Here is a 25,535-nt window from a genome sequence, read left to right on the forward strand (position 1 = left end):
AATAAAGAATGATGCTTAGAAAATAGTGCAAGATTAATTTATTTACAAATATTTCAGCCAGTTATATTTTAAAAAAACTTTTGTTCTGAAGACTGAAGAAGAATAAAAGCATAATTCAGAAATTTTAGACACACTGATGGTTTGCTGTTCCTTGGGGGTATTTTTAGTGTTGGCTTTTCCTTTTCTGGAAGCTTCTAATGTAACAATTACCTTGCACCACAGTGCTGATGCGGGGATCAGTGGTTCATTAAAAGCTAATCCGTGAGACATTAGGTTTACAAGTGTCACAGACACATTAGATTCGAGAACAAGGAGGAACACAGTGGTGAAAGGATTGTAAAATACACAGAGAATATCCCCATAAGTGGGTACTACCATTAGTTTTGCAGGAAAGCATTAGTTCTGAAAATTAATTTCATATGTGTAATTACTGGTCACGGCTGTTTAGGAAGTGGTATTATAGCAAGTTAGACTGAAATCAGTCAAAAGAGGTTTTATTTATTTTTTTCCATTTGAGATTATCTCACTGGTTTAAGCAGCACTCTTTATACTCAGAAATCCCTACATCGGTAAAAAAACCACAGACCGTGAATATCTAATCAGTCTCGAATAATTCGGCTATCTTCGCTTGCACACGATCTACATACAGCCTTTCGGACTAACTCTCGGCTAATTCCTTCGCTATGAACGTCAGTCAGTTATCTACAGGGTTCGATATAGTCTTTATAGAAAGAGAAAATGGCAGAAACCGCTTTACTTTTCCTCCGTGGATAGTCGGTAAAGATTCTCGCCCAAGTACTCCAGCCTCTCCCGCTGTTCCAGGTCCTGGTACAATCCTTTGGGAACTTTGCTCAGGCCGTAAACCAAGCCGTAGAGGCAGCCGGCGATGGAGCCGGTAGCCGCGCTTTCTCCTGCAGGTTTAAGCACAATCGCAACGGTCTCTCAACGTCACCTCCGCAACCAAAAACCGCGCTGCGCAGAGGGGGAAAAAAAATATTAAGCCGCTGATGGAGCGTGGTGGGGGCACGGTGGGTCAGTCCAGAAGGCTTGTGCCACCCGCCGTGTCCTGCCTCACCGGTGGAGGCGAGGATGATGAGGGAAGAGAGCGATGCCAAGGCAAGCGCGCGGCGATGCCTCGGCGGCGTGCGCTCCTGGGCTAGGAGCGTATTTGTTTTGGGGGAAATCCACTCTGATGCAACAGCTTTTGCAAGCAGCTCACCATCATTAGGAAAAAAAAAAAAAAGAGTGGTTGTGGGGGTTCCTGCTACCTGGAAAATGTCCTGGACTGGAGAGAATCCAGTCCTGGATTTACAACACGTGCTTTGCTACACCCAGCCGCGGTGGGTAGCAGCGATGCTCCGTGCGGTACCTGCCGGTCCATCCCTGCGAGGGGCTGGGGGCTCTCACCGCTGTGTCGGGGCGAGCAAGGGACCCACAGCCGGCACGAAAGGACCATGTCAGGCAGGGATGGAGCGGGGGATTTGGGGCTGGGGTCCTTCCCCCCCCCCAGCTACACTGGCCCTCTCGAAAGCCCGGCAGGAGGTGGCCGTCAGCGAGAGAGTTCTCGCTTGCAAAGCTGTAGAAGTAGTTAACTGTGTGCCTCTACGCGCTAGATTTTATCTGCCTGGCACTTGGCTGGGCGCTGTATTATTTTTCTCCCTTACTCGGTTTCACAACATGCAGCTAAAAGGCTGTTGCTTTGCCAAAGGCGCTAGCGTTTTGGCGGAGAAGGATGCCGGCCCCTTACAAAGCCGTACTGGATTTACTCCTCGCGCACCCACCTTTGGCGAAACCCTAAGACTTAAACGAAGCAACGTTTGAAAAGCACCGTAAACGGCTCGCGTGGCAGCTGCTGCCGCAAGAAAAGGGTTAAAGGGGTAAAACCGAGGGCGCAGATATCGCAGGTTGCCCAACCGACAGCCAGGAGGGAGCCGGGGAGGGGGGTGGCAGGTATTCGGGGACCCTCACCTCCGTGGAACATGGAGCGGTTGCAGAGCTCCGTCCAGTCCCCGCCGCAGCCCAGCAAGGCGTCGTAGGCGATCATGGGGGCATCGTGGCCTCGTCTCCCCCCCCGGCCCTCGGAGCTCCACCGCCGGTACGTCTGCGGGAGAGACGGCGGCGTCAGGGTAGGGCGTTGGAAATGGGGACGGGGGGTGCGCGGGTCAGCTTAGGAGATGCTCGAGGTGCAGCTCACCCCGGCTTAATGCACCCGGTTCTCGGCAGGCCAAGAAGCTGGTGTGATTTGAGCAAGGCAAGGATGCCAAAAAGTAGATGGAGGTAGATTCCAAGTTCACACCCTAGAAATTCCTTATTATTTAAAAAATGAGGGTCGGTAAGGACTTACTTTGTCAGCCCTCTTCCTGCCTCTTGGAAATATTCTCAGCTCCCCTCGTGACACGTTTGCAAATGTTTCAGTTACCCAGGTTTTACGGGGGGGGGTGAAGAAGTTCTGATTCAGTAATTTCTTTAGGGGCTCAATTTCAGACTAAGTTAATTCAAGCCCCCTCCTCTGACTTTTTCTTGCCAAGCCTTTTCTCTCCTCTTCTACAAGCCTTTGTTGAACAAAAGGGAAGACAATTTGCAAATGTAAGAAACATTTCTTCCCCAGGAGAAGAAAGAAGAAAAAAACCTCCAAACCCACAGTGAGGTTTTTGAAGGAAGATCAGATTGTCTCTAGAGGGAATACCTCCAGAACTCACTCTTTCCTGCCCCAAATCCCTAAATGAAGTCAACACTCATAAATTTATAGCAAAACCCCCCCCTTCCTTTAAAGGAACCGGGCAGCTTTATTTCCTGAAGTTTAAGTTGCATGATGGTAAGTTGAATTGCTGCTGCTTGGCTGGCGATCGGCTTCTGCAACAGGTACGGAGGGTTTGCATTTCTATTCAGCCATTACATACTGGCTTGCGGTTTATCTGCACATAGATTGAACAAGCTTCGCTCCGCCGCTTGCTTTTTTTTTGCAATCTAGAGAGAGTATGTATGTCTTACGCTTCCCAGCCTTGTTGCTGGGATGCTGGCGGAGCGGTCCTGACGCGTGTAATACTACCAAAGGCAAGAGGACGAGGCGCGGAGATGCTATTCTGGGCGCGCAGGCAGGCGGCTCAAGTGTCGGCTCCATTTAGCCCTTAAGATCGCCGATGCTCTGCACCCATCTGATGTCACCTCGCCTTGCTGAAGCAACTTTGCGGTCGGGATAGCTGTCCTCGGGACTGAGCCTTGTGACTTAACTGCACCGAGGCAGCATTTCTCGAGCTTTTCAGAAGCGCCAACCTCTTTGCGCCTTCGTGCAGCCCGGCGACGTGGCACCAGCCCAGCTTCCCCAGGGCGAGGACCGGCAGCCCCGAGTGCGTGGATGGAGATGTCAACGCTCGCTCCCTCCCGATGAAGGCACTGAGCTGCTGCCAAGCCCTGGAGGTAGTTCATGCATCCCCTCCTCGCTGTAAACCCCTGCGGTCAGTAATTACGGCTGCCCCTGACTTGCTCACCCTCCGGGAGCTGACCTGCTGCTGGCTAGCATTCCCTTTCCATCCATTTTGTTTCCCTTTCTGGGTCCTTTCACCGTGCTGGTTTAAGCAGCTCCATCTTAAGGGGACAAGATCCTCAGAGTCTAATTGGCCTGGATGACTTTGGTTTGGTTCCCCTCTTGTTTTGTCGCGCACCGTGTCCAGCACGGGAGAGGAAGCAGAGCGAGTGATTTGTTTGCAGAAGCAAGGCTGATCCCGAGCGTGGTGCAGTTCCTGCCTGTTCACTGTGTATCTAACGCGTTCCAAACGCACATCACTGAAAAATGATTTATCCTACATCAGCCCATCTTGTATTTATACATTTAAGAAGGGGTAATTTGTCTTTTACCCCCACATTTCTAGTTATCTACAAATTTAAGTGGTATACATGCTTATACAGACTGTGCTCTTTGCTGCTTAGCATTTCGAGGTGTGATTATTTTTAGAGAGGGAAATTGCCTTTGCAATGTACTCGGATCAACCCAAGCCACGTTTGAGGGCTTCACTTTCACATCTCCTGCAGCTGGTATGAGCCTGCAGAAAGGTGCATGCCTGGTCGAGCAGGACCTGTTGGCAGGAGGGGTGCCAGATATTGGTGCTTTATTAATTGCCTGTAGAAAGGCAATCAGCTATGCCTCCAGACACAAGTGGCCAGTTAATTTGGGGGAGTGCAAAGGAAAACACTCCTGGGAAAAAGGCAGGCAGGATGGATACCTTCTCCTCATTCGCTCTTTCCATGGCTATAAGCACGTTCGGCTTATAAGCAAATTAAGTCTCTCAACTTCTGTCGGGCTGTGATCCCTGGCTGGTGGTGGAGTTTGAGGGTCAAGCAACATTTTCCTTTCTTGTGCATGAAAATGAATAGCTCAATAGGCCAAATTAGTTGGTCTTGGGCAACGGAGGTAAATTTTCTTTCTGCGTTAGGAATTCATGCAGTTCTCTCTTGAAATGATCATGGGAAAATACTGTTGGGTTTAATCTCTCCTAAACCTCTGCTAAGACTCTGGTAGAACTGGAAGGAACAAAAAACTAGTAACAAATTCATGGCACTGAATTAAGAAAATAAAACCGGAGGAAGACCTATTCTTTATGTTTAGAGTGAGCAATTTCTTATTATCCACAGTCAATCTATCCATTGGCACCTTTCACCGCATAGATGAGCACCTAAAAATATATAAAGTGGATTCTCAGAATAGAACTGTGCTTTAATAGTCTGGAAAAAAGGATTGATTTATGGCAAAAGGTGACAAGAACCACATACTTATTGCTTAGCTGCTAAGTGGAGAGCTTTGAGAGGTGCCAGCACGTATCAGAAAGCTGTAAACACCAGGGAAGAAGACACATCATTTCTCTTGAGTTAAGACGATGAGGCAAAGAAAAGATCATGTACACTATGAAATAGTATCTCATGGGGTGTGGTGAAACACCATCTTTTGAGACACTTAAAACTAGCCTGGGCACAGCCTGCGTTGGCAGAGGATCGCTTCGGACGGCCGTCTTCTGTTCGAAGGACCATGACCAAGTCCGGCTCCTAGGACCCGGGGGGATTTCTGTGGGACTCGGGCCACAGCTCCATTAGGCTTTAATGAGAGCCCCTGGTGAGACATTTGCTGTTTCCACCCTCAAATAGCCGCGGCTTATGTTTTGTACTTGCTCTGGGCATCAACACATCCGACCATTAAGTTTGCCGCTCTGCACCGTTTCCTCCCATTGCAGCAACCCCAGGGCCATTGGCAACTCTTTTTTTATGCTAACACATAGCTAAGCCAAGGATGGGAGTTATTTTTTTCTTGAAATTTTAGAAAAAAATTAAGACTCCCCAACTACTCTGGGGAAAAATACCGGTGTGTCTCTTTGAAAATACCTCTCTCGGTCCAGAGCCTTTCTGAACACATTCTGAAGTTGCAGTTACCTTTTCCCTCTCCTCTGCGTCATAGTTGTCCGGAAAGACAGGTTTATTCTGATTTTCCTCATTGATTTCTCTCTCCTCCAAATAAAACTGCCACTTGGCTTCGAAGTAAAACCAGTGCTCCTGATACTCTGAATGCAAAAGAAATTAACGATGTAGTATGTTATCTTGGCAATATTTTCAGTTCTACTTTAATAAATTTTAAAGAAAATGACTGTATTGACTGACCCAAAAACCTAGGAATTTTACAGTAACGTACATTAAGCAGGCATATGTACTAAGTATGCATTTTAATATGGAGTGGGACATCTAACTGGAAACAGAAGATGTGAAAGAAGAAAATATTTTCAGAATCTTGTGTTATCTTTATGGTATATTAAAATTACGTTAAGATACAACAAGGTGAGATTTTTAGAGAACTTTCTGAGGAACACTCCGAGGAAAAGAGAAGAGTCAACAAAAGGCACATACACATGCACCCATCTGCAGAACTGAAGCCTGAGTGAAACCCTGCCTGGGAAGCTGGCAGGGGTAAAGAATTAGAAATCAGTGAGATGAACCAGACAGCTAAGTATGCCAAGGCAAACTAGCAGTTCGGTATGGGACTGTTGGTGTACAGCTTAAAACAAAATCGATCATTGCCACTTTTTGCTGCTTGGTCGCTCAGTTGTGTGCTGCAAGTGGCTGAGGAACATACACACAACCAAACCATTTCTCTGAAGGACGTAATCTGATTTTGCTTCTTTTCCTAAAATGCCATACAGGTGATCCTCTTTGGCAATTAAGGTCTTTAAAGCGGTTCAACTCCATGTAAAAAACCCAAGCTGCCTTGTAGGACCTTGTGAAGGTATTCACAAGGGTGCTGGTTCCCCAGACAGGGATGAGCCTTTAACAATGTGGCCAATTCCCACCTGGGAATGCCCAGCTGCCCTTTTCCTCAGCCCATGCCCCAGTTTTCCCTGATTACAAGGAAGCCATTCATTAGAACCCTAAAAAAAGGGGAGTGTTTAGGAAAACAGAGCAAAAGTGGACTCGCATCCATCAAGCCGAGGAGACCATCTTGAGGGAAAAAAAAGTGGCACAAAGATGTTCGTTGAAGGAACCTACTGACACCCGCTCCAGCAGCTGGGTACAAGACTGCTTTTAGAGATGCAGGTGACCTAACAGGTTTCTTTCTTTGTGTTTTTTCCCCCTATTTCTCCCATGACCGTAAAAACCGAATGCCTCAAAAAATGAATATTTTCTACGTAGCGCCTCAACAAGCAAGGAAGTGTGGTTATTCCAACGCACGGGCTCAGAAACAAAGGGATCGCGCAGTTGCAGGAGATCTGGGATTGCGTGGACGACCTGTAGCACGGTCAGAAACCCCACGCCGACAGCCCTGGCGAGGGTCTGCCCCATCCCTCGAGCCCAGCCCGAGCCGACGGTCACGTTCAGGTCCATGGGACTATCCGGCATCTAGTTGCCACCGACCGTCAGAGAGGGGGTGTTGAGTCGAGCCCGCGGTGACTGAACACCCTGTTTGTTACCCACGGGGGAGAACGCAGCTAAAAAAGAGTTTTCTAAAAGTGGAGGGCTCTGTTCGGAAGGATTTCTTTGCGGTGCGTTTCACCAGCCAAGGAGCTTAACTTTAATGCAGGAGACTTTTCCCGCTACCAAAATAGGACGAAGCTCAACAATACGAGCGCTAGCCGGAGAGCATGCCTCAGGAGTCCAACGCGCATACCTCCACGCCGAGGGGTCCTGCTGGGGTGGAGTGACAGGGACCTGCTGCAAAGCCACCCGGAGAAGAGCTCGCTCACGCTAATCCTGCACCTGCTCCTCATAGGTCTCGGCTAAAAAAAAATCCTGGTGCGCAATGAGGCGCAGACGAAAATGGGGGGGGTCTTTCAGAAAGGCTCCCCGGTGGTCCTTTCAGATTTTAAAGCGGCAGCTTTCCTTCCCGGGTAAATCTTCATTTCTGGGTGCTCTTGAGTAAAGGTTGCCATTGAATTTGATCTTTCTCAACAGCCGCCCCTTCAGATTAACAGAAAAACCTCTTTCCTCCATGTTTTAACGTAACGATACTCCTCTGTCTACGGCGGGTCTCACCGTTACAAACGCATCATTCCCTGGCAAGAGAGGACTAAAATACCTTTGCCCTGAAGATCACATACATTAGTAAAGTAGCAATATCAAGTTCAGTAGTTGTGTGACGCTCGGTTGTTTTAAAACAAGGATATGACAGGTTGTATCTTAAATACTTGTTCAGAAAAGCACAAGTCAAATCTGAATTTGTGGTGAAAAGCTAACCCTTGGTCAGGAGGCATCTGCAGGTGAACTTTTCCTGGCAAAATGAGGAATGTCAGTGGGTTTCATATGGAAAATATTGGACTGTGCTAACAGATGGAAGGGAGCTGAATAATTCATATCTCAGCAGTCAGTTTGCCTAATAACCTGCTAAATATCATTTCCTCCCTCCCCCCTGGCCAGAAATCTTTGAAGACTTCCTACAAATAAACCTGTGCGGTAGGACATTATCATTGCTATTTCTCTTTGTATTTTTGCCACCAATATACCAGGCAACTAATGGACGGTAGAAGAAGGTGGCACCACCTGCGAAGAGCTTACAGCTGAGCAGAGAAAGCAGGAGGACAGCCTGGGGGGGTGGGAGAGGGGGGGAAAGCAGCAAAATGGGGAGACTGGGGAGTGACGTTTCTTCCGTGTCTTTCTAGCTGAACATGGTTTTAGGAAAATAACTCTTTTGATTCAGACACGTTACCTGCCATGTGGCGGATGGTCTTCTTGCAGTATTCCTCAGCCATCGGCACAACCTTCATCATCTCTCTTCCCCACTGCACGAGGGGTTTCCCTTGTATTGCGTATGCCACAAAAAGAGCTGTGCACAGGGACCCCAGAAAGCCTGGAATTCACAGATAACAATGATTACCGATGTGCCGTCTGTGCTTGTACCATCCCTGTCATGTCCCTCGTAAAATCATTAGTGGAATGCCTCATGGCCGTCGGCTAGATTAACGAATGTACATAACCTATCTCCGTCCGTTTGCAGGGAGGCTCGTGGCATTTTGAGATTCTTGGCTAATGCATGGTGCCCGTTGGTTTATGACTTATTTTACATAGAAGGGAGCTTCTGTTCTCAGTGGTGTAACATGACAGAAATTGAGGTAGGGGTCAAAAATAAACATAATCCACTAATGTGATACTGAAAAATCTTCTAATTGGAGTCACATGAAATAATTGACTTGTGCGAAGTGATTCAATTACAAGCTATATCACCTTGCTTACAGAGTCATCCAGCCCAAGGGCTGTGGTTGTTAGATCTATCACTATTTCTGGCTCATTTTACTCCAAGGGGACAAGCCCTTGTCCCCTAACAGGAAAGAAGCAAATGTCCAAGTAAGACATGCTGTCTGCCAGCCCAGCTAGGTCTTCTACTTTGGATACGAATATACTTAAGATGAACTTTCTGTTAACAGGCACTCAACGCTTCCATGATGTCGGAAACAGAGGGGCTCGCTTCTCATATTTGCTTGTGCTCTTGGCATTCAGTCAAAGGCAACAAAACCAACCCAGAGCAACATGCAAAAGAAGGATGGGAAAACAACTCAGTCATTTAAATAAGCCCCAGGTGAGTGAAGTATTGATGTGTGCGCTTCTCTCGGTGCATGGGCCCAAAAGTGTTCACTCATGCATAGAGGTAAGCATGAACTTAATGTGTTTTGCTGAAGGTAAAAACCAAATTATTTTAGGAGGCTACAAGTCCAGATGAGACAATTACTCATTCTCTCTGCTGTGACACCCGCAACACTGCGTCAGGCCAAAGGCACGTCTAACCCAGGATCCAATAGATGCTTTCAGAAAGAATAAAAAACCAGGTAGAGCCAGCCCAAAGGGTCTTACTTGGGTAGACAGCATCTAACCCAACCGCCACAAAGATGCTCTAGCGTCACATTCGGCGTGAGGGTGGCAACAGAGGGTTTAGAGGGTGAAGCAAAGGGCTTAGCGGTGGGCAGCAGGCGGTGAAGAGGGTGGTGGAGGTTGCGACGTGCCCAGAAGGTTTTAGGGGGGCTGGCAGTCTTTCCCTGTCTGTTCTCCAGGTAGATCCCCCCCTTCTTGCTGCTATGGCCCTGCTGCCCACGCTCCTGGCAGCCCTCGCCGGGGAAGAAAGCGAGCCCCAGCTGAGATTTCTGGCTCTGCAAATAAAGCCCGTACAGAGTGAGCCTAATTGGTTTGGTTTCTCCGCTCCCCAGAGCTTCTGGACTAGCTTAGGGGCAATTTTAATTACTCGGCTTGATTGCTTTTAACAGCGACAGCCCTTCTCGTCCACTCGCCTGATCCCTTTTGAACCCCGGCGTATCTGTGGGCTTTGCAGCTGCCGGCAGCAGCAAGGTCTGCGGCTGAACTACGTGCGGCACGGGGAAATATTTCCTTTGTCTGTTTGTTTCAATCCTGACTGACACCTCAATCGGGTTCTCCCCGGCTTTGAGTTACGGGAATCACAACTGACATTTCCCTGGCACCTTTCGGGATGGCGGTGAGGTCCGCGGTGGCCCTTCCACCCCTCTCCTCCCCGCCGAGCCACTTGTCTCTTTTCCCGGCTGAAAACTCCTTCTGGGTGTAATTTCTCCTTGTATGGAAGGGAATTGATGACTTGAACGCTCCTTGCTGCCATTTTTTCTGGCTCTAGTAGGTACCTTCTGAGGGGGGAGACCCAGAACTGCAAGCAGTCTTATTGCTGCTAATGCTCCAGGGACTTTATATATTGGCTTAATGTTATTTTCTGCTTTGCTCTGAAATATTTTCCTCTAATTCTATGCCATCCTGATGGCTTTTCTGACTGCTTCAGAGCACTGAACATGTTGAACATGTCACCATTCATTATGGTTTTATTTTTTGCTGTTTAGAGCTGACAGAATGTATACACACTTACGTAGCATAAAATGATCAGAATGACAGACCTGAATATTCAAACCAGCATTAAATCTACTTATTTATGTTTTGTTTAGAGAATGTTTCCGATTGTATCCTAAAATATGTGAAGGTAGTTTTTTTGGCTTTCTACCTTTACCTGCAGTGATTCGATATGACAAAACCTGTCAAGAGAAAAATGTTTTTTATCCTCTGAACCATAAACTAGCATGATAACGGTGAGTCATCTGAAAGTACGTGAATCCGAAAATTTGATCAGGGCAAGTGACATGAATGTGCTTTGGACAAGACAGGTTGTGTTTAGTTATTGGGATTTTAGGAGGGAAAACTCCCAGCCTGAGGTTGCTGTCTGCATAATATACAAGAAAAATATATGAGCCTATATAAGTAATATATGCATGTATATACTGTATACTTGTAATATATACTTGTATATACTATCCAAGCAAAATTTGAACCAAGGCCTTGGAATCTGCAAAGCAGAAGCAGTTTAACCAGGTGAATTCAGAGAAGCCGCGTTACTCCCCGCAGAAGTGAAGAGCAGCCTTAGGGCCCTCAGCGCGTATACGCCAGCCGACATTACCTGTAGGGTGGTTGTGAGTCATTCGCCCGCATTCAATGCTCACTTCGATAAGGGACTCCAGCCTTTCCGGCTTCCAGTACCGCATCCCCAAACACATGGCTTTTGTGGATGCTCCAAATCCAGAACCTACAGTAAGATAACACCAAGCAGTTAAAAGGAGACTAACGATACACAAATATGTTGATACAACGTGAAACGAGCGCATTTTATTAATTCAACTCATGTGTGGGAACTCCTCGGGGAACGGGATATTAGTATGCGAAGAGAGTTACAAGTTTTGAAAGTTTCTTGTGAGGAATTTTGCTTCTACATAGTCATTCTGGTTTTACAGGTATATTCCAATATTCTCAAGTGTGACAAAGAGCAAAGCGGGTTCAGAAAGCAGTGTGCTCTCTCGTTTACAGCACTTCTTTGATTCAAACTCTCATGCCATCTTTGTTCGTTCTTGGCTGACACCGCTGTTTTGCTTACTCCAGATGCCAGCTCTGGAAACAGAAGTTTGAGAAACAGATACACTTTTACTACGCCCTTATTTTGGTAGTCTTCCTGCTGAAAGCACAGAACTAAAACACTTTATATGAGTATCACAGTGGATCTTAACATTTTAATGTACGCTTCATCCTAGAGAGCCCCCCAGGTAGTTCACAAAATAGTTTCTGCTACATACAAAAAAAATGCGTCCAAAAAGAAACTAAAGGCCGCGGAGCCAAATCCTCCAAAGTTAGGCAATGTCAGAACTGAGGTTTCCCTGTGTGACCTGAAATTAGTGCTTGTGTGCACACTGATGATGGTACAGCCTGCACTTACTGAGCCTGGTCTTGGGAATTTCTGCTTCGTGCAGCAGGGAGTTTATTTGTTGAATAGCTAATTCAGAAGTTCTTTAATCCTCAGCATTGAGTGCATGATCCCAGGTGTTCAACTTTTAAACACTTCATTGAATGGAGTGTTAAATTTACTAATGAGTTTCTCTGCAGTACTTATCACAGTAATATCAGGATCCCACAGAAGTTTTAACGAGCTTATCTTCAACAGGCACCAGTGAGGTGATTATCTCCTCTTTCCAGCTGGTGAGCCAATGCCCAAAAAAGCATTAACTCATTGCAGGCACCCACCCTGAGGTGGATAGGGTTCGATTTTTCAAAGTACTTGGCATTTTTCAGCGCTGTCTTTGCTCAATCACACTTCCCAGTGACCTTGGCTAGAGCTGAGAGCAATCAGCATTTCTCTACTTGGTCCCTGGAAGATAAGGGGCATATTTCTGCCACCTAATTTTAGCCTCTGTGGAACCTGCATTAGGAGCACAGTCTCCCTTCTTTCCCAGATACGCAGCGTGGAGAAAGGCTATGTCTCCATCAGCCGCTACGATGGCGTAGTAGGAGCGATTAATGGGCCGGAGCAAATTGAAGCAGCAGATGCCAAGGAAGGGGGGTGAGGGATTGCAGTCACCCATCCCAAGAAAAGCCCCCGCTGCTCCCCTGGGCTGTGCCCGGTGCGGGTGCAGAGCACCGGGGGTCTCTCGGACCACCGCTTGCCGTTCCGTGCCATCCCAAGTGACATCCCCAGCTCAAGTGTCCTACATGTCACGAGCGTGATCCAAGTGCGGTGGTGGGAAAATTTGCTTCAAGACAAACCGAAGCCTGAGCCAAACTATGTAAGCCACCCGTCGGCATCTCCAGGTGCAACACAGACCGACTGGGATTTGGATTTCTCTCTCTTCTCCCCGGAGAGCAGCGATCCTGAGCGAGCACGCTGGTTAGGTCATCTAATCAGGTTAGCTGAAGACATTCCTTCCCTTCCTCCTCAGAGTCTAATGTGCAAATTCTGTGCGCCGTAACTCTTCCAAAAAAGGCCAAACACCCGATAAATGTGACAAGAAAGGCTTTGCAAGACACCATTTTATTCCCTGCAAGCTCAGAGCTTGCTTCCTCACCCCTCGCTCGCCTTCGTGATAGCAGTGAGAGGGCCCCTCTCCAGATCACCTCTGGCCGCTGCTCCTGGTGAAAAGGCTGGATGCTCGTCCTGCAAATGGTGGGTTTGCTCCTGCACCTCACATACGCTGCAGCTGTAGTGCCTGGTTATTAAGGAGCCAGGAGCCAAAAAACCTGTCTGCCTATCCCACAAATCACATAGAAACCACAATGAAGAATCAGGAAAGAAATCCAGTCTTCCAGAGCATCAGTCAACTTAACTGGGAGAACATATCTTCTGCTCGCAAGACCAAACTCTTCATTAAACCATCTGCTGCTCTATGGCAGCAGATGAGAGTCTTCTTCACTATGTGGTCCTGGTTCCTCCAAAGGACACAAACCATGCTGGTTATCCAAGAGGGAAGGGTGTTGTGCTACACAGAGCTGCTAATTAAATAACATCTGTAAGTATATCCGAAGCAGAGGAGGAACCACAATAATCTGACTGCTGGTCTGAAGGAGCTTGTCTTTGCAACTTCATTGTGTTCCTCCAGCCAAGGAAGTTATATGAAAACCTTCTGCAGAATTAGATGAGTGAACTCGGTAACAAAAAATTGCATCACACGGACTAACATTAAGCCTAGACAGGGCTTCAAGGGATGAGCAGCTGTTAGGTCCCATGTCTCAGTATCTACCATTTGAATCAGTGAAGTAAGGGACAGCGTGACTAGTCCAAGCACTTAAGAACGTGTAAGAACATAAGGACAGTCCACCACGATCAGACCAAAGGTTGACCTAACTTATCATGCCTGACGGTGGCCAACGGAGAGGATACTTAAGAAAGAGTAAAAGAAAAGTATGATGCTGCTACTCCTTTGTACTAACTAAACTGCTGACAATTTTTCTCCCCCATGCAGGAGGCAGCTGGCTATTCATCTTTCTGCTTAATAACCCTTGAAGGATTTCCCTTGGGTGAATTTGCCCAGCTCTTTTTTGAACTCACATGAACTGCAGCATCTGCAAATTGGCATTGGAAAATAGCTGTGCAGCTTAATTAGGTGTTGTGTGAAGAAGTCCTTCCTTTTCCTTGCTTTGAACTCACGGCCTGCTAGTTTCATCTGAAGTCCCTGGTTCCTGTGCTGGAGGAGACGGTGAGTTTTCTCTGTCCCTATTCATGTTCTCCGAGTTATCTATGACTTTACAGCTCTCTGTCATACTGTCTCAGACATCACAGCCTATGGAAGCAGTTTTTTACTAATCCAACCATCCTTCCTCATATCCTTTCTAGCTCTCTTACCTCCTTTTGGGGGGAGGGAAGGACCAGATTATATACAGTAATGAAGAAACAGCAGCTATGGATTTATACAGTGGTGCAAACACGTTTTGTTGTCTGTTCCTGTCCCAGCCATTTCTAATAGCCTATTTGCTTTCTGGCTCTTCCTGCGGACCGAAGCAATGTTCTTGTAGAAATACTATAGCTCCACGATCCCTTCCCTGAATGGTAGCTGTATCAGCAACCACAACAACGTATATAAAATTAGGATTTCTACCCCCACCCCATGTATGACTTTTCACTTATCTGCGTTGAATTTGGTTCTGCTATTGTGCTGTGCAGTTATTCATTGTTGTGAGCACATTCCACAACTCTGCATCACATTGTCTTTGATTTTGCTGACCCACTATGCGCTTTTGTGGACACGTTGAATAACAGAGGTCCAACACAGGTACCTCCTTCTCTATGGAGAAGACAGACTGCAATCTCCAGCTCTTCATTTACTGTCTTATAACCAGTTGTCTGTCCTCAGGAGAACCTTTCTGCCATCCTGTAGCAACTTTGTGCCTCATCACTTAGTGCCTTTGGTGAGGGACCTTGTCGAGAGTCTTTTGGAAATCCTAACAGACCACCTTCACAAGATCTCCTTTTTCCTCCTGTTTCTTGGCTACTTCATGAGCTTTCTAATAGAATTCTGAGGTGTGACTTCTCGTCACAAAAGCTGTGTTGACACTTTGTTATTACATCATTTTCATTTGTGCACTACATTTATTCTCTTTTAGTATGTAATACCTCAGTGTGCTTTTCTTCACCCTACATCTGTAGAATAATTAATAAAGATCAGCTTAATGGCTGCTAAGCCCTGATGAAGATGTGTCTTTTGTGACTACAGATCGTTCCGCATGAGAACTTAGAGCCTGGCACCTTTATCTCCCATCTGTCTGCGTCTTATCCTTCTCTTCATTTTTGCTCCCCAACTTTCTGCATTTAACTCATGCTTTTTCCTCACACTCCTCTACCGATGCCACCAGGAAAAAGGCGCTGTGTGCTGCTCGGAAGGCGAGCAGCTGCTCCGGGAGCTGCAAATAAAGACCTGCTTGGATGCTGCAGCCTCAGCCTGAAACACACACGATACAGGTAGAGCCGAGCTGCAGTTTGACCGCCCTTTCCGAAGGCACATCTTTGGCTCAATCTTACTCAGATTTTGGTTCCAGCTCTCAAACATCAGGGATTCTCTTCTGAACAACGTGAGGTTTTGGCAATGGAACAAAACTTTTTTAGCTTGTCTCAGAAACAGCAGACTCACCTGCATCGAAACTTTAAACAAATGCTGACAGACAGAGGCAAACACTCAACGGTGAAAATTTTAGCCTTGAGCTTATCAACATCATCATAAATTGGAAACAAGCTCTTAAAATGGAAGGGGTTAGACAGCCTCGGGCAGGTCTTCTGGTGGTCACAGGAATTTCACCAGCTGTTAACATAATCTGGGTACGGCTGTAATGAGCGTGGCAAGGAGCACGACACGTTGGCAAAGAGCCACATGGGGCAGTTTGACTTAAGAACTCGGTGTGCTGACTACACCCACAAGAGTTTGAGCAAAGAGCATCACGTAAGCAATACAAAATGACCTAAGCTAAGATTTCACTGGTCCATGAAGGCTGGCACATGAATTCTTGCTAGAAGTGAGATAAGATAGAATGACCACAGGAAAACAGCATTTTGGTTCCAGCCCACCCAAGATATCATCTGACTGCTAGGCATTCCATGCCCACGGAATATTTTTGCCTCGAGAAGAAATTTGTGAAAATTCAATTAAAAAGTTAATTACGTCCGTAGCAGTGTCAGGTCCCGTGGTAGGCTGAACATCTCCACCTCAGGTCACTGGTTCTTTTGCTCTCAGGGTGAAAAAAAGGCTTCTTGAGATGTTCAGGATGATATTTGTCAGACCAGATGAAGAAGGTGGGCTTTAGCTGCCAGGTCTCAAGGTAGGAACTAATTTTAGATCCTTCTAGCTCAGAGTGTCCCAAAAGCAAATAGTTTGTCATGGAAAGAAGGCTAAAAGAAGAGACGTAGCTCCAACCCAGCAACGGGCCAGGGAACAGCCGTGCTCCACTGCGGGAGGTGTTGAGAGCTGCTCCGGGCTCACAGCAGCTCCCACAATCATTTTGACCAAATTTTACTCACCGTCAATCAGAAAACATACGACAACTGCCAAAGGGGCACTTTCTCAGATCCGCCTGGCAGAATACGCGGGGAGGGGATCCTTTTCCCTCCCAGCAGCTGCTGTGAGGAGCAGGGGCCGAGCGAGGGATGCTTTCTGTGTCAGAGAAAACTGACTGCAGAGACCCAGAAATAGCCGCGGCGTCGTGCCACCGGGTCCTTGCCACGACGTTGCATCAATAGGCAATGCCGTTGAGCGGTGCCGGTACATGCTGCGGCGGTAGAACGTCACATCGACACGGGGCAACGCCTGCGTGAGCTGCCATCGTCTTGTGGCTGTCTCCGTCTACCTCCTCGGACGATGCGATGTCTCTCTACAGGCTTTTAAGATTAATTGCACTGTGGGGGTATATGCGTACGTCTGCGCACGTAGCTGCGTGCGTGTTATTTAGCTTGAAGCAGAAATTCAATTCGTCGTAAAATGAAATGGTCATAACGAGAAAGAAAGAGAGGGTCGTGGGTAGGGAAACAGGGCTAGGAATATTAGGGATTGTCAGCAAAACAGTCATAGCTGTTAGCAGGGCATCCACCTGGAGAAAAGTGTCTGCTTTCCCTCCTGTGAACATGTTGGTGCTTAGAGCAATTTACAGCCTCGGCTTTTTGTTTCAGATCTGCCATCACCAAAAAGATTCAAGACTACAAATGTTTAAATGAAAAATGGTAGAAAATATTTCTTAAAATAGCCATTAAACTCAAGGACAAAGATCTGGACCCTGAGGCACAGAGCCAAGAACAAAGTCTCTTTAAATAGACGTTAAAGAGGGAAGGGTTCATTTACGAGAGGACATAGTGCCCTGCAGAAGGAATTCCTGGCAGATCTCTTGCCATCCTCAGGCAAACATGGAAAAGTTTTGGGGTAGTAGCCTTTGATGTCAGGGGGAAAAAGGAAACAATTTCCATATAGCCACAAACGCTGAAAGCATGCATTATTCAAGCCAGGATCTATAAACGGAAAGCGGTACCGTACCCTTTTCATTGAACGGTGTGTGCCAAGCGAGAAGGTAGTTGTCTGGTTTTAATTCCCTGCAGCCTTCGATGGTAGCAGGGTCTGGCCGCCTCCCCGGGAGCTTGTCGATAGCATCCACGTAGCGCTTTACCAGCTCCCGGTACAGGTCTTCCAAACACCAGTAATCTGCTCGGAGGAGGGAAGAGAAGGTTGCTGTGTGAAGGCAGAAGAGCAAGAGAGCACTGAAAAAAAATCCAAGCAAGCTCACTATGCGTTTAAAGAATGTTCCTATTTCCACTTGCAATACACTGAGTTGTGTTTCTGGTGCCACTGTCAACACATTTTTACACACCGTGAAAGCGGGCTGGAGGGAGAAAACTCCCATCTCTCTGTTCTCATCTTTTCCCACTTTCCTTTCTGCCTGTAATTCCTTTAATCGGAAAGATGAAGGCATTCTGTTTGTTGACAGTAGCTGCTCAGGGGCGTTATTTAGGCTCCGTGGTGTGAAGTATTTGCAGATTTGTCTAACTGTAAGGTGAGTGCGTGGCCGACGTGGGACTGGGTGTGCACCTGAAGCCACCCTGGCTCAGATTTGCCATTATTTGCAGATGTGAATCCAATTTAAAAACGAAAGCCTATTTTTTTTTCAAGTACCACTGAGTTATTTTAAAGAGGTATGTATGATTAAACACAAAAGCACATCAGTGGCCTTATTTTTTATTCTCTATTTTATATTTATCTTGTCTAAAATGTGTAGGTCTTTCATGCAGGGATCCCAATCTCTTCTGTCAGTACAGTAACCAGAACAGCGAGCTTTTATAAAAATTATTATAAAGATCAGTAAGAGTAGTAAATCCCAACAGTATATTGATTATTTTTACCAAGGCCTACAGTCTTGCCTAAGGAGGAACGTTCCCCCTCCTAAACACCCACTGTTTCTTCAGTATCGCTGCTTCTCTTGGCTGCTGTTGCGTGTTGTTGGGCTTGAAGAGCCCTGCCCTTGGCTCTTGCCAAGGAAAAGCTTCCACTGGCATCTGTTACAGTTGTGGAAGCAGTGGGAACTGAGGAGGCTGTCGGGATTTGTCCATTTATATCTTTTCCATGTACTTAGAGAAACCCTGTTTAATACTTGGTTCGACTCACAGATCGAATGACACAGCAGGGGAAGTTCTTCTACAAATATCCGCATTTTGTCAAAGATCGGTGATTTCTTGAAATCCACAAAAGAGGTTCAATTAAAGAGACAATTTGGAGGCCCATAAGCCAGAGCCACTCAAAAGTGCCATTTATGGAGACAGGTGAATAAAGATGCAGGGTAAAAGCAAGATTCCCCTCCTTTCACATAAAATACACCCTATCCGTTATGCTGGCCATCCCACATACAATCCTAAAGGAACATGATACTTTCAAGCTGCCAACTCTTTCCAGATTTAGGCATCAGGTGTCAGTTTATCCGGATCGCAGCCAGGAGCAGGATTTACTGCCCGGCAGCTTCTGCAGAAGCTTTGTCCCCAGAGCCAGAGTCCCTGTGGTCCAGCACCTCCGGGCTGCCCGAGCCCACCACGGCTCCCGCACCCGGAGCCAAGGCTGCTGTCTCAGCCATCAAGTCAATACAAGAGGCTCTTTCTTTAGAAATGAACCCTTATTTTTTTTAAACCTGTGTTTAAGTCGGAGAGGAAAAGGCTTTCCTCGTTGCGGGGATAGTTCCCTTCTTTTTGATGATGCTGTTCTCATTCCTCCCTTATGGGACAGATTCCTGCTGGAATGAAGCAGACGTTTCATTTATCCTTCGTTGTCGGGTCGACCTTTCAGTCTGTGCATGTGGTGGATTTGGGGAGCACGAGCTCGGTCTGCAGCAGCCCCCGCTGCTTCTGGCCATGGCCCTCCCGGGACGTCCTCCACGCCGCCGGCAAAGCGCTGGCCGAAATCGCCTCCCCGGGTGAGAACTGCCTTCGTCCTCGGCACAAACCCCCACCTCCCACAGCCTCAGGCTGGGAGCTGCCCCGAGGACAGTGCCGTGGCCACGGGACTTGACGACGAGCCTAAGCCCGGGGCACGTCCGTCCCAGCCGGCGAGCATCCCGCATCCCGCATCCCGCCTGTACCTGCAGGGATGCACCCAGGGATGTTGCAGCCGGCGGGCAGCCAGCCAGGTGAAGGGGATGTGTGGGGTAGCAAGGGACACGAATATTTTTATTGCTTATTCCCCCCTCTTTTTTTCTTTTTTTTTTTTTTTTTTTTGGCTGGTAACGCTCCAGGCACCCAACATATTCTTTAAAATCTCAGTTGATGCAGCAGCGAGGCAGGTCCCCTTGGCTGGCGGCAGCTGCCTTCAGCCTCATGGACTCCGTTCACCCTCAGCTTCACTCCATTGACCTGGGTAATTTTGGACACAGGCCGGGCCATGACGGAGCCCAGTGGCTTTTTTTGCGTTCCCCTTGCCAGGAGGAGATGCTGCTGTGGGCAGAGAGAAGGTCTCGCTTTCCCCCATTCACCAACGTTACTATGAAATGAAGATTTCTTACTAAAATTCCCCACAGTAGCTTGTTGCTTTCTTGCCAGCCCATAAAAGCACGTTTTTAAAAAGTGTGTCTGATCAGGCCAAAGAAATGAGAGTGTAGGATAAACACAGCTGATGGGATTTATAGCTGACTTTTTTTCTTTAGAGCCACAGTGCTCCTGCTATATTTAAGAAATAAGATTTATTATTTTACTGTTAGTCTAACTGGCTTGATTACCCAGAAGTTATGGCTTTAGAGGGTTCAATAAGCAAGAAACATATGATATGTATTTAATCATAGCCTATATTCAGAAATATGTTAGTCATCTTTTTTCTTGATAGGCTGACATCTTGCCCTTATCTTTAGTGTATTAGCTACCCCTAAAACCATTGGTTAGCTAATAGCCAAGTATGAAGTGTCCAACACACTCTTCAACTGATCTCTACGTCCTAAATTTAGAGCAGATTGGAAGCAGGCAGATAAAGCAGTGAAACAGAAGCGCAAGGGAAATTTCATTGACATGATGGATACTTAGCTACATTGTGAGCTTCTGCTACTGTTAGTTATCCAGTGTTAGGCGTTTTAAGAAAAATCAGGAATGTTTTTACAGAGATTAAAAAAAATTGACTCATTCTGAAGAGGCAAAATATTGCTGAGTGGTCACTGCTGTCTGGTGTACTTTTGATGATGATAAGCTTGACAGTCTTCAGAGAGGTCTAGTTGGATGGGTAAGGTGTCGATACAAATATCGTCGTACCTTACAAAAGACTGTTCCTGCCTTAGGAAAAACCAAATGTTCTCTTTCAAACTATTGTGATATTAGAAGATATATATTCATAACTTCCACTATTCTGATAGACTTTGTAATAAACATAGTATGTTAGAATATTTTTTGGACTAAAGACACAGAGCTCTCCTTATAAAGCAAATTTTTCCTTTTCTGGCCTTGCAGGTGCAGCCCTTTGCCCAAGGGGCAGCAAAGAGGAGACAGCACAAGTGATTTTAGCCTGCAAGAGGTATTAAGGTGACTCTACTCCAGCCTGCAGTTCTGGACACAAACATGTTAAAAATGCACTTGGAAGAGCTCTTATCTTTTACAGAAGAATCCCTAGTGGCTACAGTATTCCCTGACGTATTCTAGCATATAGATAATCTACTTTTGTTACGCTGGACATGCGGTATTTTAGTCTTTAAGCTTTAACCAACTGTATAAACCTAGGGGAAATGCAGGGAGAGCCCCGCCGCGCTCAAGAAATCAAAACTCCCCAGTCTGTGCGACGGTCGCAGGACGAGACAAGCAAATGAACATTATCATTCACAAGCAGCAGCCTTTCTGACACGCTTTCTCATGACTTCCCCAGCACTCAGGTTTATTCTAAGAAACGCAGCAGCTCGACAGTTTTGCTCCTTTCCAGACTGCGTCCGCGAGTCCCCTCGTACCTACCTGTGATGACAGCCTCTGCCGTAGCCATGTGCATGAGCGTGTTGTCACTTACTGGCCACTTGTCGGGAGAGAGCACCAGGTTCTCAAGCCCTCCAATTTCCTTCAGCTCCTGCTGGATTTTGGCACCTAAGGCATTGTTTTCTCGGGAGAAATTGCGATAACCGAGGGCATCCCCTACCCCAGCCAGCACAAGGGCAGCCTTAAATTTATCCATCCCTGAGACGCTGCCCGCTTTCCTTTTGTCCGAGACAGCCACCGAATCTTGATCTTCCTTTGTTCCTTTGCCTTTGGCTCAGCTCCCCTGACACTTTATATCAGCCATTGTGTCACACCGAGAGCACTCTCTATAAGGCAAGGACCTCCTTTTCTGGCTCTGCAGATGCCATCTCTTGTCTGGGACCCGGCGGAGAGGAAATATTTCATAACCCAGGGATTTCGCTGGGGCTTTGTTCAATGAAACCGCAAGAGCGGACCCGCAAAGCAAAGTGCAAAAGCCTCGTTTCTGCAACCCAGCGTAAAGCAAGCCAGGAAATCCTTAGCCCTACCCAGCGTAAGTAACTCTACACCCAGAAAAACAGATGTCTCCACAGGGGTGTTTATTTATTTAATAACTTGTAAATTAATATATTTTCCTGCCCTTTTCTGATATGCTGGAGTCAGCCTCCCGTTCAGGGACCAGTCAGAAGGAAAGCCTGTGATAAAAGGAGTTTCCAAACTCTGTAAACACTAGCATGAGGGGTCAGGCAGTAAGAAATCTAGTCAAACGCAGACGACCTCTCCCATTTCTAACTACACCCTAGGGCAATACTTTGTCAACAGCTTTTATTGCTCTGTTCCACCTATTACAAGAAGGTTTTGCTAGTTCGCTGCACCCCTGGATGACTGCTGAGCAAAACACCAACTTCAATCCCACGCCTTTTACTCCCTGGCAAAGAGTGACTTTTTCCTAATGCCAAGCTCAGGTGCAGCCCACATTTGGACTCTGGAAGGAAACTATTTTGAAAGATGTATTTAAATGGCATCCTGTGAGTCTGAGAAAGTTCACGTATGAAGAAATCTCACTTAGTAAGAACCGAGCTTTATTAATACCTTTCTCTCAAACTCAATACTCGTGCAATTATGCACTTCATTCTGTTATTGCAGTTTTTTTCTGTGATTGTGCCATGCCATGCAAGAAGGGGCTACGTAGTCTTGCAGCTTTTTAACCATATTTTGCTCACAAACTTTGTCTCTGTGTAGGCTCAACATCATCCTTCAAGGGGTCTGCTCAGCCTGACTCAGAATGTGGTTCCGAGTCACCATCCGTGCTGTCCTAAAGACTCACAAGTTACTACTACTTTACAGATAGAAACACAAATGTAAATATAAACTTAGGCAGATAAAAAGAAAGCTTTGATTGGCTTGACTGTAATTTTGATAAAGGATACCTGGGGAAAGGTCTTTGTTTATCTCTGATTTTTTTCAGAAAGCAATACTGACCGCTATTCGGATGGAAAAGGCTGGCAGTGTAAAGGATGCATCCTCCTATCACCCAGAGTGATAAGGACTTAATCACAGACTGAGTTATTGACATGTGCACTTCACAAGAAACCTTCATGCAGTTTCAGAACACAGATAAGCATCACCACCCCCATTCCACATTATAAGAAATAAGGTGCCGAAGTGGTGGAAGTAGCCTTTGTTAGCACGCTCTTGTTTTAAAGATGAGGATTTGGGTAGCAGAAGTGTCGAGTATTAAGAGGAGGACACTGAGAGTGTGTCTTTGTTGCTAGGAGGGAACACGTCTGCACTGAAAAAGCAAAAAAAAAAAAAGAAAAAGGGCATTGATGCCTGCGCCATCAGCATCACCTCAGGTTCTGTGACTCTGAAAGTGAACACCCAAAATGGAAAACTACGGCCAAGGGAGCTTACAAAAACCACGCCAGGCAGAAGCACTGGTGCTGATGTCCCCATGCCTTCTGCATGGACCTACCCCTTCTCTGTTCCCGCAGAGCATTACGATTTGGAAGCAGGTGGGAATTTGAACTTGCAAAGCAAGGACAGGAGAAATCACCTGCTGAGGCACTGCAGAGAGCTAGTAAGGGCCTCATCAGATGGAAGGTTCCTTCCTGAAAATGGGCAAAGCTATTCTTAGTTTTCCATTTATCTCTTCCTTCTGAATGTGGCTGGCAGTTGCACTGCCCTTTAGCTTCCCGTGGACTTTACCCTGTTGCACGCACACTTGGCTGCTTGTAACACAGCCCAAATTAGGAATAAAATCTTTGGCTTTAGAAATAAGGCTGTAACGAAAACCCAGAGAAAATTTCAGGGAAGTTCTATTTTTCAACTCTGCAAAACAGAACATGCAACAAAGAACCGAGCTTTTATTTAATTTGTTAATTGCACATGACCTCCTTTTCATGGGGTACTTTCAACCACTATGAGCTTTCTGGGCAGAGGTAAGATAGGCACACTGGTATCTACCTCTACTCCCCCCAAAAGAGACAATTATTTGTAAAATATCATACTTGCATATCCAAAACACAATACTCCTTTAAGATGGATAAGTATTCACTTATCATACATATTCACAATAGGAAAAAAACCCCAAGTAGACCTGGCAAAAAATGTTTGGTAAATGTTAAATCAGACAAAAAGGCAGCTTTGGTGGTGTCCTCTCATTACTGTACATATGACTGCTTTCAGATGGAGAGAACCCAGAAAAAAAAGGAACGGGAAGGCAGGACAGAGAAAAGACTTCTCTGTGATGGTGGCAACACGCTGGTGTTAGAGCTCAACTGCATCAGAAACCCTAAGTGAGATCATGAACGCCTGCCTTCAGCAAAAGGGGCTCCACCTGCGGGGATGTGAACCAGGGATCCCCACCGCCCCGGAGAGGGCTCCGGGCTTGTACCGGCGCTGCTGACTTGTACCAGTAAATGAACTGGTAAAGGGAGCACAGGCTGAGACTGCTCTGTCAACACAAGCCCTTCAGCATTTTAAATTAAAAGACGACGACGAGACCCCCAACTACTTCACCCTTGAGTGAGCGAGCGATGCTTCTGCCAGTCAAAGACAGAGAAATGCTCTTGATTCCAAGCTTACCCATCCGAAGGATGCAGAGCCATATCCCGGTAACGTAGGGTTGATACCACGCGGGTGTCAGACTTCTGTCAGAGCTGCATCTTCGCTGCTACTGTAGCGAAGGGTTTCACTCTGGCAACAGGATCACTCCTTTAGGAACAATACTAATTATAGAACACGTTCATTGAGATCCAGGAAAAAATAGACTGGTTTTACTCAATTCTTTAATAGTGAGGATGAGTCATTTTCATACCGCTTTACACCACCACCTTAGAGGAAAAATATTCCTTTAACACGACAGCATGCACTTCTTCCTTCTTTACCCTCTTGACAGAAAGTCTGTGTCACGACATGAAGCCTGTAGGGTTTGCCTAACAACAAATAGAGTATTTCACAGCTTGTAAAAGAGGCACAAGAAAAAACTCATGGGAATTTGTCAAGTATATGCACCAACAAGAGGAAGTGTTCCAATAATTATACTCAATCAAAATTTGAATGCGCTTAAGCTTCCCCAGGCCTTTTTAATTAAGAGGTAGGTGAACATTTTCCCTGCTTGTCTGAAGGATGGAATTTTCTGCCTGTGGTTGTAGCAGTAGCTGCAGTTGTAGCCCCCTCTATCAACAGTTTGTAACAAAAAAAGCCCATTTTAGAGGCGTGTCATCCTCACCTAATTCTACCCAGCATACTGTATATGACACAAAGGTCAGAAAACACGTTTTGTTGAATATATTTTTAAAAAAGTTCTCACGGTTGTAAAACGTTACACTTTTTCCCTTTCAGAAGGGCTGTGCCTTTCGGTGTGCCAGATGCTGGCTGGCATCAGCTGAGGGAAGCTACTGGCGCTGATGCTTGAAAGGAGAAGAGCTTGCCACGGTTCAGGTACCAGCGTCAGCAGTTTTGCTGTTATAGGAGAAGGAAGACGGACTCGTGTGATGCCAAAGCAGCCAGTGGTTGGTGAAACCACTGGAGAGGGATGCCAGCTGGGAGAGTACAGAGGACAACCTACTTATTTTGATTTAAACTTTCAGAAGAGAATTAAGGACAGTTGAATACATACCTCTAAAGGTCTTTGCATAGACTTCTGAGCGTGCTGCTTCTCCTACAGAGCTCAGAGCCTAGGACCGAGCAAGACTTTCCCTGCAATTACACCTCTCCTTGTCAGTACAAACTAATGACACAAATTGCAGAGTCTGGTAGCTAGCAGGTACATGTAGTGGATGCAGCACCACAGCTAAACACAGCGAGCTTCTTA

General features: G+C 46.4%; 1 protein-coding gene and 2 long non-coding RNA genes across 3 annotated transcripts; 2 read left to right on the forward strand and 1 right to left on the reverse strand.

Moving 5' to 3' along the window:
• Window positions 1-21: 21 nt before the first annotated feature.
• Window positions 22-21,692, reverse strand: ADPRHL1 (ADP-ribosylhydrolase like 1). Its single transcript, XM_075057390.1, has 7 exons — window positions 21,221-21,692; window positions 17,298-17,462; window positions 10,928-11,053; window positions 8,177-8,317; window positions 5,419-5,546; window positions 1,969-2,101; window positions 22-911 (listed from the first exon to the last, which is right to left on the reverse strand). The coding sequence occupies exons 1-7, from the start codon at window positions 21,432-21,434 to the stop codon at window positions 754-756; spliced, it is 1,065 nt and encodes a 354-aa protein (XP_074913491.1). The 5' UTR covers window positions 21,435-21,692; the 3' UTR covers window positions 22-753.
• LOC142044691 (uncharacterized) lies at window positions 2,628-10,895 on the forward strand. The gene is made up of 3 exons (XR_012654396.1): window positions 2,628-3,417; window positions 8,892-9,043; window positions 9,165-10,895. It is a non-coding gene; the product is annotated as an uncharacterized LOC142044691 (long non-coding RNA).
• On the forward strand, window positions 21,631-25,403 carry LOC142044690 (uncharacterized). The gene is made up of 3 exons (XR_012654395.1): window positions 21,631-21,770; window positions 23,906-24,333; window positions 25,064-25,403. It is a non-coding gene; the product is annotated as an uncharacterized LOC142044690 (long non-coding RNA).
• The last annotated feature ends 132 nt before the right edge of the window (window positions 25,404-25,535 follow it).

The sequence above is a fragment of the Buteo buteo genome, chromosome 25 (assembly GCF_964188355.1).
Source record: "Buteo buteo chromosome 25, bButBut1.hap1.1, whole genome shotgun sequence".
Lineage (NCBI taxonomy): Eukaryota > Metazoa > Chordata > Aves > Accipitriformes > Accipitridae > Buteo > Buteo buteo.